Source organism: Atractosteus spatula, chromosome 21, assembly GCF_055471065.1.
Source record: "Atractosteus spatula isolate fAtrSpa1 chromosome 21, fAtrSpa1.hap1, whole genome shotgun sequence".
Classification (NCBI taxonomy): Eukaryota; Metazoa; Chordata; class Actinopteri; order Semionotiformes; family Lepisosteidae; genus Atractosteus; species Atractosteus spatula.
This window is the reverse complement of record NC_142726.1, coordinates 3,462,520-3,474,603: the sequence shown is the minus strand read 5'-3', so window position 1 is coordinate 3,474,603 and position 12,084 is coordinate 3,462,520. Positions and strand designations below refer to the sequence as shown.

At 37.4% G+C, this 12,084-nt stretch overlaps 1 protein-coding gene across 1 annotated transcript in view; it reads right to left on the bottom strand.

Moving 5' to 3' along the window:
- cdh13 (cadherin 13, H-cadherin (heart)) overlaps nucleotides 1–12,084 on the bottom strand; it is a 413,334-nt gene that overhangs the window by 158,307 nt on the left and 242,943 nt on the right. The window contains exon 7 of the mRNA XM_088939282.1: nucleotides 2,027–2,205. Within this exon, the coding sequence (XP_088795408.1) occupies nucleotides 2,027–2,205 (179 nt within the window). The remainder of the gene's footprint in view (nucleotides 1–2,026; nucleotides 2,206–12,084) is intronic.

The following is a 12,084-nucleotide window of genomic DNA, read 5'->3' as shown; positions in this document are numbered from 1 at the left end:
AATTAGAGCAAAGACAACAGAAAAACCCGTGTTGACCTCCTCTGGGTCACTAAGCCCTAGTACGTTCTGTACCAAACGTGCATTCAAAGTGACTTTACCTTGCAGGTACGGCAAAAATGACAAAAAACAAGAAGACTAGCTTTGAAATAGGAAAAAAAGCAGCTGTACACAATACATGCAGTACATTGTTTATGTCTTAATGCTTTTGGATATGAATTGAATGATATTTGTCTGAGAGAGCTGTGTGTTGACGGTATGTGCCACTCAGTGCTAATTATAGCTATCCTTCATAGCTCACTAAAGCTTTGATCCATCAGTGGCATATTGTAGATGTAAACACATATCATAAACTGTTATTTCAAAATGCATGCCAAGATGTTAATGGACAGTTTATGTAAGAATGAGTTCATCAAATTTCACACTGAAGCAATATGCCACAGCAGGTTACTCTGACTGCTAATCAAATGCCATACATTTTCATGTTTTTAACTCTAAAACTGGAAAACACTTTCTGCTACGTGACTGTGTAAGAGTAAAATAGGTAGCTTAGGAACATGCCATAATAATACTACAGGTGTTTGGGATCTAAGGTTAAGATATTTCCAGAAAAGACATTGATTAATATTTATTAGAATATTTTTTTACATTAAATAGATATTAGGGAAACGTTACACTTATTTTATTTCTCTGTTACAAAGCATTATGACATGTAAATTAGTGGCATTTTTATCAACCTCTACAGTGGATACAAATCTGCACAGAACCCACACTAGCTTCAGATGACAGGCACTGCTTTATGTTTAAGTTTTAGTTTCCTTCCATTTCATGTCCAATTACTTCATTGTCACAAAGGTCTTTCACTTATTGCTTTCACTGGCAAAGAGTTAATTACAGCATACCAGTATACCAGCTAAGCGGAAATTTATTTCCCACATGAGTATTCAGTGTCCATTTGAATTGTAAAATCCAAAATCAAAGAAATACATGGCTACCAGTAATTCCTCTTAGAGAAGACCAGTGCAGAGCGGGCAGTGTCACTGCCTTTGGAAACAGACCAAAGGTTATGAGAAAAGCAGTGGAAGAAAATCACAAAAACCGTGGAAAAAATATTTTGTGAAAAATGTAAAAAGGCTGATACCAAGGAAACCTGCCACAGAAAAAAATCTGCTTGATGTCATTCTGGCAAAATTGATTTTCCATTTTTCTCTAAATTGCTTTCCACCCAAGAGTAATTTTTATATTTTTTATTTATTTTTGTCTAAAAGGGTAATAATACAATATAGGGAAAATAATTTCAATCCAGCCTCTCTCATACTTTTTTCTCTTAAAAGGCTCATGTATAATCTTTGCCCAAAGTCTAGCTGACTTTTGGTTCCTTCCAGGGGAATCGATCTTTTTTAAGGTGGAGGGAATTATCTGTACCTATTAGAAGTGAAGGCTTTACAAACCATACAAATGCATTTATAAAGTATCCTTTAAAATCACTGATCTTCACTTTTATTTTTCCTAAATTATTGCCTTAACTTCCAGTAACACTTCATTCACTTATATTTTATATATATCAATGATATATGGCAACCTCTCTGAAGAAGCTTGAAGTACAGTATAAGAAGCCCTGGATAAAGAATATCCCCTTTTTACTTCTTCTGCCTTCAAGAATGCCTTTTTGAAGACAATTGCCAATGCTGTGATGTGTTCTGCCTACTCTTCCTCATTCTGGTGTGTGATCATAGGACTTTTATAGCTGCAAAGTAAGACATGAATATCACTCAACTGACAATTCCTTCAGATGAGTATGGCAAGAAATATCCAAAGAAGGATAAAACAATGTCCAATTTCTCCTTTTCCTTTCATGTCCGAAAAGAAAATTTTCGGTAATGTGTACATCACACCTGAGAGTGACAACATCTTGAATTTGTTTTGGAGATTATTTTGAATCAGTGTCTATACTGTTTTAACAGAAATAAAGACTACAGCCCACTGAGGTGGGTGTGAATGAAGGCCAAGGTGGCAGAACTCCTGTTACCTCTCTGTCCAGCAGCCCAGGGGAGATCACAGTGACGATGTCACCCTTTTCTGGATCGATGTAGAACATGTTTGGTGAAGGCTTGTCAGGGGTCTGTCTGACGATGTTGTACCGAAGCACAGCATTGTCGGTGTTGGGGTCATCTGCATCGTATGCAGTCATTCGCATCACTGTGGTTCCTGTAGCAAAAAAAAGGCACTTGTTTTAAAATAAAGATCCCCACGTTCCTGTTTGCACCCTAAGATGTGGTTCCTCGAGCTAACTGGCAAGGCCAAAGCCAATGTTCAAAAGCCCCAAGTCCAACTGTTCTCTGCACTGCCCCCAAGTGGTGAGATGACCTATTTAACAGTCAAGACTGCAAACTCACCCGCCATCTGAAAACTCATCACTTTAGGATTAGGATGTACCTGATCCCAGAGGCTCATGACTAACCCCCACTGACCGACTGTGTTGCAACTGCCCATCTGTCAATCAGCACTGAAACTCCTAAACATAGTGCAACATCCTAGCATTTAATAAACACTGTTCTTACTGATTTTTGTGGTTTTACTTTTGTTTTATGCAAGTTATCTCCGCCATTTACTGTGCATCTTGACCATGTGATAACAGTGGTTGCAAAAGCATCTGCAAACAAATAAATGTAAAGTAGAAAAAAATATACATATGAAATAGCCTGGTTAAAATTTTTTTAAAAAACCTAAAAGGAGCCGAGTGTATGGAATTTGAAGGCAAGCAACTGAAGATTAAATGTATCGAGTAGTTAGATAAGGACTATAGTACACTGAGAACATTGCCTGTATAATTGTTAACTTTCTAGAGAGGTGCAAAGAAACTGCTATTCAGTGTATACAAAATTAATAATTGCAGTATTTTTCAATATGATCATACACCTCAGAACTCAGTTGTTCAAAGGGTACAGTTTGGATGCTGAAAATATGAGTAACTTGTACAGTATGTGACATGTATCTGATGAGGAGTAGGGGAAGGTGTATTGATCAATTTCTTTTACAGAAATGTGTGCCACTAACCCAACTATCTTCTCACAAATGGGTTACCTCCTGAGCCGTACACTCAGGATGTGAGCACCACACTGTTTGCAAGATAGTCTGAGCTTCTTGACACACACAGCAAGGATTTACAGTAAACAGCCTGTCTGCAGCTGCACTCTGGGGATGAAAACACTGCCTTCTCCTTTATCAACCTGTTGAGATACACTGATGCATTGCATCTATCAAAGAGCCCCACAGGAAGTCCTGTCAACACATCTAAAAGAATGACTGGTGAAGTGTAGCCGGTGAGACCCGATATAATATTGGCCTTCATGGTCTCCACAGCGGTTGCTTGGACAGTAGTTTCTTTGCAAACCAGTGACCTATAATTTCTTGTTTCGGTACAGCGTGCTTGCCAATCAAAAAACTGCAGTGAGACACAAGCAGACGAGTTTTTTCGAACACTTTGCCAATTAGTTCTTGGGGCTTTATTCTCATCCAGATCATTAATATTGGTGCTTTAAACAAAACACTTCCCAACTTATTTGTAGATGGCCATCAATCAATCTGCTTCACTTGGAATATATTCTATATCATTTCATTTATTATCTTCAACACAAAACCCAGATTCAATTTCAATAGAAAAAACAAATACACTTCCCAAATATGTCATACTAATATACGATACTCTTACTGTATCAGATATTAGTATGTTACTCATACTACTTAATGTAGATTTAAGAATATAAAACTTGATGTTAAAGGCAACAAACACAGCTGATATTTGTCAGTTTTGCTTCCCAACAGTGCTTTCCCAAAGTATAAATGGGTATGCAGGGGTATGCATCTCTTATAAAGATTATGCACGGAGGTCAGAATACAACTTGGAGGGAGATAACATCTCTTAACAAAACATCTGATGAACATGCACATCCCAAATAGCAGTAAGGCGGGACTCGAAGGTTACACAAAGAGTACACATTTTCTTCATTCTACTTATGATTTCTGGTTGTGCTTTCCCTGCACACCTTTGGGAAATCACTGAAATCCCTGGTTGAAAAGCCTTCCAAATTTAAGGAGAACATTCAAACCCCACACAGATTCATACCAAGGAACATGGAACTTTGAGGCTCCATTGTTGAGCACCATGATGTCACTATGGCCCTGTGTATCACTGGTTTGAATCTGGAGCTAGCTGATACTGGCATTCCCCAAGATGCATCACACAACTTTCAAAGGGTCCCTAGAGGAGGATGAGCATGAACAAGCAAGATCTTCTTCACCTTTTCACATCATCTCCTTTAGGCTGTAAACAGGCTCCATCACACTGTTCATCTCTGAACTCATGTTTATACTCTCTGCCGTAGGCTCTGTCTCTGTCTAGCTGAGACTTTGAGACTGGTTGTTTATGCAATGTTCTTACGGCTGCTATTATTATTATTAAACATTCTTAAAAAGTTGAGAGGTCCCTGCTGGTCCTGTATTTAACAAAAATAATTGGTTATTCCAAATTAAAAAGAAAAAACAATAAGAATGGAATATGAATAGAATGCAGGTGAACTGTGTTCAGAGATGCACGTTTTTTGTTCTTCTGAAAGACATTTAAGTCATATTGTGTATTCTCTAGTAACCAACTGTTTGTTTTTAATGTTATTTCTAATAAAATAAAAGCACTTGGCCAAAACAGAGAGAAAGGCACAAAACCAAACATGCTTTCAGAATTGAAGAATTTCGTCACCAGTGTGGAACACACTCTGGTTCCTGTGTACATATTTCACTTAATATTTTTCTCCCCCCCAAATAAAGTTACATAAAGTACTCTACATAGAGTATTCTACAGGTATATGTGTATTATTAGTGAAGTGATAAATTAATAAACAAATCCTGATTATGCTTACATATCAGACAAGTAAGTAAAAGAAAAATTGATCTAGCCTTTTAATTTTTTTATCCAAACTGGAGGAATAAAATTGTGGCATCCTATTATTTCTCAGTGCCAGAGGGGTGCAGCCATTTTCCTGAGCTGTGACAGTAAAACACTGACCTGCCTGACATCCGAAGGTCAAACATTAATCCCGTAATCACACCTCATGTAATTACATCTGCTCTGTAATTTTCTTTTTCTCTTAAATGACATTAACTTTTATGTGTTATGTCCATTAAAATGAACTATTGCACTTAAATGAATTCTGAGCAATATTTAAAGTAGAAATGAGAATTCCATCCTTGTGAGTTCACTGGTGGGCAGAAATATATATATACATTTTTTAATTCAGTAAATCTAATAAAAGAGAAATGCACCGAAGAGACAGATATGGTCCTGGTATTTCACACCTTAAATACAAATTCACATTTTCATTCTCTTGTGGCACAAGTTATGCCGCCACTAGAGAAACTGCAGATACAGGAGACATAAACAATATAATTGTACTGTATCTCTGCAGTTTTTATTCTAAAAATAATGAAGTGTAAGTGAACTGGTGACAACAATAACATGATATGGGAAAAATGATTTGAGAAACAAAAGAAAATTCTCATTTTAAACGTGTGTTGGAAGTGCATCCAATCAAGAACCTGCAGCAATCTGAACAGGTCTTTATCCGAGATTTCCATTGAGAATGGGACGATGGAAACACACTTCAGGTTCACTCCACTGTGCCAGGAAACCATTTACATTGTATTAATAACGCCAAGCAGAAATGCTGTATTGCTTCTTGTCCTGTCTGCTGGTGGACTGTAAAATACAGAGCAGCTGTGTATGGCCAGTGTCACCGCCTTCACCTTGATTGACAGACCAAAAGCAGTCACCAATATCCAGGCTCCACCTATCAGGTAGTATTGTAAATCACTGTAGATACAGTACATAATCACTGAAGCTCACGGCACAAGTGCAAAATGAACCCAACTGTCCAGTTACATTCCCGAGAGTACATTTTTGTCTTCACAATTGATAACTATCTGATATCCCTGGAGATTCAAGGGTCCTAAACAGTGGTGGACGCAGCCTGTGATAGAAATGTCCAGTACAAAGAACATTTCAAGGACACAATAGTTCTCTAAATCTAGCTTAATGTGAATTACTGAAGGTCTTTAAAACATCTAACTGCCTAACTAATAGGTGATTCAAAGCTTACCAAGTAGGCAAATACATGACATTTATTTACTGTAGTTTAATATGAATTTTTTTTTTTAAACATTGTGCCTTTGTTTTCTTATTTGTGTCTTTTACAAATACCATCAAATAGATGTACTGTAGGACCACTGAAGTTTAGTGGCTCAAATTATTCAACATGTGATACGCTTGACTTGTGGGAAGGTGATTTATCACCACGGGCCTCCTGCATTATGAAAACCAGCTCTGCGTTATTCATATTAATGTTAATAACACGTTGCAATGGCTAACGAGATTAATCAGGGTGCATTTTAGATTGCTTCTGTATTTTGCTTGATAAACAAAGACATATTGTGAAATATTACAAAGAATAGAGAGGGTTTAGGGTGCACATTCTACATGACATCCATGCCATCAGGAGAACAACAGAAAGAGTCTATCTATATTAACAGATCTGGGAAGAAACAAGTACTACAATATTTATACCTCAGGCTATTTCACTAAGTCAAATGGAGCAGAAGACACAATTCTATCCTACTACACATGGGCCAGGCATACTCCCCATGAAATAATTTATGTTGTGGTTGTAGGAAGCCATTTTATAAAATTCCAAGCATCTTAGTAGGACTAATTTTGTTGAGCTCTCAGTAAAATTGCCTAGTTGTGAATTGGTTTTAATATTGTGCTCGGATGAGATCTGCATATTTTATTTTTATGAAAATAATTTCAGTACCCCTGAAATTATTTATTGGCATAGAAATATTTTTAAGAAATGATTTAGACATCTAAATGGTTTTTATAGAGCATAATTAAAAAACAATCCTGCGAAGTGGTTTTGTCATGATTGCTGGCATTTGAAGCTGAGTATTTACAAAGGCTGAAATGATCTGCATCCAATTAAATATATTCCCCCATGCTCTGCAAAAAACAAGCTAATCAACTACAAAACTACATGCTCAGTACAATCTCAGTGGGGTCCGTTTTTTACCAATATTGTGGTTACTGAACTCATTATGAATTTCAAAATAAAGTCCTGCTATAATTAAGTTGATATGTAACAATTCTTAGAACTAAATTAGCACTTCTACAGTATTATGCAGAAGCTAAGAAATTAATCTTTTGTATTTGCACTACAGGGATCCATTTTGTACTGTAGGAGGGTCATCAACAGTGGTTTGTAGTAGACTAAATAGAAAAAGGTGTGTCTTGCACTTTAATGCAGCTTTCTAAGATTCTGTCAATTAACACACTCACAAATCAAAACAAGATAATGAATGAGAAAGGGTTCTGTGTTCACCATTGCTATATTTCAACATAATCTATTTTAGTCTTCCAAAGCTGTCACTGGTTCTGTTTGAAGTTGTTACTGCATTTCTGGCATGAGCGGCTGAAAGTAGCAGACAGTATTTGACAATTTTATTTTATATGGTGCCTCTCAAGTCAAGACACCAAAAGCGCTTTACAGTGGACCTACCGTAACTAGCCTGAGGAAATGGTATTTTAAATGGCTTCTGGAGACATGCAAATACAGTCTTACACAAACTCATGTAGAGATCCACAGTTTATGTTCTGGTCTGCAGAAAGCCTTATTGCCCTCTGTGTGATGCAATTCTTTTCAAATAAATGTTCTCAATTATACATAACAAAATGCATTACACCTGTAGCACCAACCTCTTTTTTCCAAAACACTGTATTTTAACATACTATACAATATGACATTTCACTCTGAAATTCTGTCATGCAAACACTCTACTATAAAGGTGCTCCAGGGCTTTTCGATTTTTCATTTTTGTATTCTGCTGTGCCAACTTTTCTTGTCGTTTTGCTTCCTTGGACAGGGAAAATAATTTTAACTCATTTCTGCATCAATGCAGACATCAACAAAAACTGCTGCTTTGCCCTGTAAATCCATTTAGAAAAAAAAGGTATTAATTATTTTCAGAACAAGCAAGAACATGAGTTACAAAAGTTGCATTTTAAATTTCTGCCAACACTAAAAGATAGGTGCTTTGGTTTTTGATACCTTAATCAAGATCTTTCCACAGTAGACAGTTCCTTTCTCATTTATCACTGCCCATCACGTACTGCAGTGCCATAAAGATAGAATCTTATACTACTGTACAGCAGTGGTTCCCAATCCTGGTTCTGGTGACCCTGGCGACTGTTGGTTTTAGTCCAGCTGAGCCTTGAGTTACACAATCAAACCCTTCAATGACTTAATAATAAGGTTAATCTGAGCTGTATATTTGCAGGTCTTAAAACATGTTGGAGCTTTAAGCGTTGTATTTTGTAAGTGAAATAACATTCCAAACTTGTGACTAGAAACAAAATGCAAATTTTCAATTGAGGCAACATCTTAGATTATGTAAGGCTTCAGTTGTCTCATGAATAAAAAACCAGCAGGACCAGGCATGATGGGGAAATGCAGGGAAATTCAAGTCACAACAGCTTCATACTGTAGCCGGCACCTGCATTGATTTCTCTCCAGTTGTCAGGCTGAGAAATCTGATGGAGTTAGGGGCTGTGCAAAAGCAGAGGCAGGAATCCGGAACAGAGTCAGGGGAATTGTAACGCATTAGATTGATCTGGCTAAATTTCAGTCTTCATTAATACCAGGTAAGGCACAAGAAGAGGACAGTCCTTCAGAAATAAGGAAAAACATTTCACTTCCCTTGTTAGCTTTTTTTCCTACTTCCCTGAGGTGTAGTTATTGTACCACAATGGGAATTACAGAGCTGGCCAGATGGGTACTGCAAAAGCAGCTCTATTCAGATATGCTGTAGTTGCTGGCGTTAAGCAACAGCATAAAGTGTTTGATATGGGCACACACTTGCACTTGGGGATTTGTAGTTTGCTGCAAAAGCATTATACAACAGTCTGCTCACTGAAAATGGATATAGAAGCACATTACATATTCTCTAATCTTTCCATTCATTTTATATATAGTACTTATGGGAATGCAGAGAAAAAGGGATAAAGGACTCTGCAGCAATACAGTCCCTTCTGTATTCATTTCATTCACTTTAAAATTACCATTGCCACCATACAGTATTTTTTATTGCCCATCATAAGAGCCTTTAGAATGTCACATTTCTGTTGGTTAATGACTTGTTATGTTTTATGTGAACCAAACTGTGTTTTATGTTTCTCATGGACCAACCACGACAACAATCGCAATTGAGTGCGACGTATTCAGTTCTGAAAGGGACTTATTAAAGGGATGCTAAACGCCGCAGGGCCATCCATTATCTGTAAGGTGTTTATTCTGGTTGGGGGCATGGCAAGACAGAGGCAAGTCCTCTCTGCTCCTCATGTCAGGACCTTGCAGAAAGGACCAGCCGAGAAGTGTCCGCCATGAGGCTGGCGGGGGGTCAATGTTCTTCCCGATGGTTGGTGTGGCTGTGGAGGTGCTTGAGCAGGATTCTAGGCAGGAGTGGGGGCGTCATTTGGTGGTAGTTGGGAAGGAGTTTTATCTTTGGGAAGTAAGAGTAAATGGGACCAAACAGCATGTATCAGAACTTTATATATTAATACTACCCACTCCATTTCCTTATTAGAATTAATATCCCGTGCTGCTTGTTTGCTTTATTGCATTCTGGAGTGCAATTTGTAATGATTAAAAAAAATGTCAAAAACCTACAGTTTGTAGGAACGTGTGGAAAAGCGCTCACTGGGCACCACTCTCATCTTTCACCCACAAAACCCTCCTGTCTCCTGTACAAGATGAAGCGCACACACATTCTCTAGAAAAGAAAAGGTTCTCTAAATGCCTAAGGGAATTCAGAAGAATTTCAAATGAAAGTACATTTTCCAGACAGATAAAGTCCACATATGAGACTAGGAGGTTTTGTAAGATTTATTATTGTTCCTGTCAGGGGCCATTTTATAATTGTATGGATTTGCACAGAAAATTATGTCTGCAGGGCTTCATTTAAGCAAATATTCTTTTAGCAGTTTGTTTAGAGAAGACGACGCTTGGCACTGCCAAAAATACTTTAAAAACCAACATGAAGATATGTCTTCTAAAATGCATATACAGTATATATCCATTTACCCAATTTCAACCAGCAATAGACCTATTCTCAAAAGGAAAAAAATTCAATATGAAAATATTTCCCTTAAAATGTCTAAACAATATACACTCCATTTAACCTGAAATAGTCCTATTCTCTATAGAAGTGCCATACCTGTATATTTGTTTATCTTTCTACCAAAGGGGTAGCTCCCACTCTGTCGTTTGGACCCTTAATAAATAAAAAGAATGCATATTTTGCTTGAAAGAAATGTGTTATGAGACAACCTCAGTGAGAACAAAGGCTGCTTTTCTCATAAATAGTATATAAATCTGGAAAACATGAGGAATTGAAAACAAAATTTGCTGGAATTTGACATGCAACATGTATTGAAATAATATTATTAAAAACAAGCTACCAGAAACAGTTCTGTGCAATTACTTAATTAAGAGAAAAGCTCTTTAACATTTTTCAGTAAGTTATTCCACAGATACTCAGCATTAAAAATTGTTCATTTAAAATATTTCACTTAAAGTTTTAACCAAACTGACTGGTGCACTTGATGACAAGCTTTGAATTCTAAAGATGTTCAGAAAAGCATTACAATCTGAAACATTTCTTTTCTTTTCTTCCTTGCAAATCGCTCCAGCTGTTGCAGGTTACAGGGGTGTGGAGGTGCCCAGCAGCCTTCAGTTCCTGCCACAGATTCTCTATGGGATTCGTCCGCACAGACTGGGCCCCTCAAGGAGTCTCACCTTCTTGTTTTTAAGCCGCTCAGGGGTGGTGTTGGCTTTGTGTTTGGGGTCACTGTGCTGTCAGAATGTGAATCTTTTGCAGACTGCTCCAGGATCTGCCTATATTTTGCTCCATCCATTCTGCCCTCTATTTTGACAAGCCTACTAGTCCCTCTCGATGAAAAGCAGCTCCACAACATTATGCTGTCACTGCCATGCTTCAATGTGGGGATGATGGTTTGTGAGTGACGAGCAGTGCTCTTCTTTTGTGAGATATAACACATTATATAGCATTATGGCCAACTAACTCAATTTTTGTCTCATCAGGCAGCATTTTTTCCCACATTGTTTGGGAGGTTCCTACCTGTCTTGAATATGCAAAAAGGCATGATTTCATGTCAGTTTTCTCTGGCTTCACCCTCGACATTCTACCACACAGTCAAGGTCTATGGAGGACCTGAGCTATTGTTGACTTACTCACAGTTACTCTCAGTTATGAGACATTGTAGGTCTTTGAGGGTTGTTTTAAGCCTCTTGACTGCTTCTCTGAACAATATCCTTCTTGCCCAACTGCTGCACTTTAGAGGACAACCTAGTCATTGAAGATTCTGAGTAGGTTTATGTGCTTTCCACATAATTAATTATGATAATTGATTTAACAGTGCTCCTTGGGATACTCAGTGCCTTTGAAATCTTATTATATCCCTCACCTGACTTGTGCTTGTCCACATGTTCCTTAGTTTTACAGAAGCTCCTTTGTCTTCATATTGCTTTGCTTCATATTGCTTTATATTGCATATAACGGTCGTAACCCACACAGACAGGTGCATTTAACCTTACATAGACAGGTGTGTTGATCTGAATGGTTAACCACTTTAATTGCACACAGGTGGATTGCAATTAACTGCCAATTCTGAAAGCAATGGCTTAGGCAGAGCTTATTATGGAGTGCTAATGCTAAGCGGGTAAATACTTTTCCAATGAAGAATTTTAGTGTTTTTATTTTTAACTGATTTATTTTTTAGCTCCAAACTTTTAAACACATTGATATTGTAGAGAATGTTAAATGGATCAAAAGTGAAAAGAAATATGTAAGACTATCCATTTTTCCAGTTAATAAAGTAAATAAAATGTGACAAAATACAATCGGGGTCAATACTTTCTACATCCACTGTATTTAGTTAAGCCCTTATCACTTTGTTCAACTGTA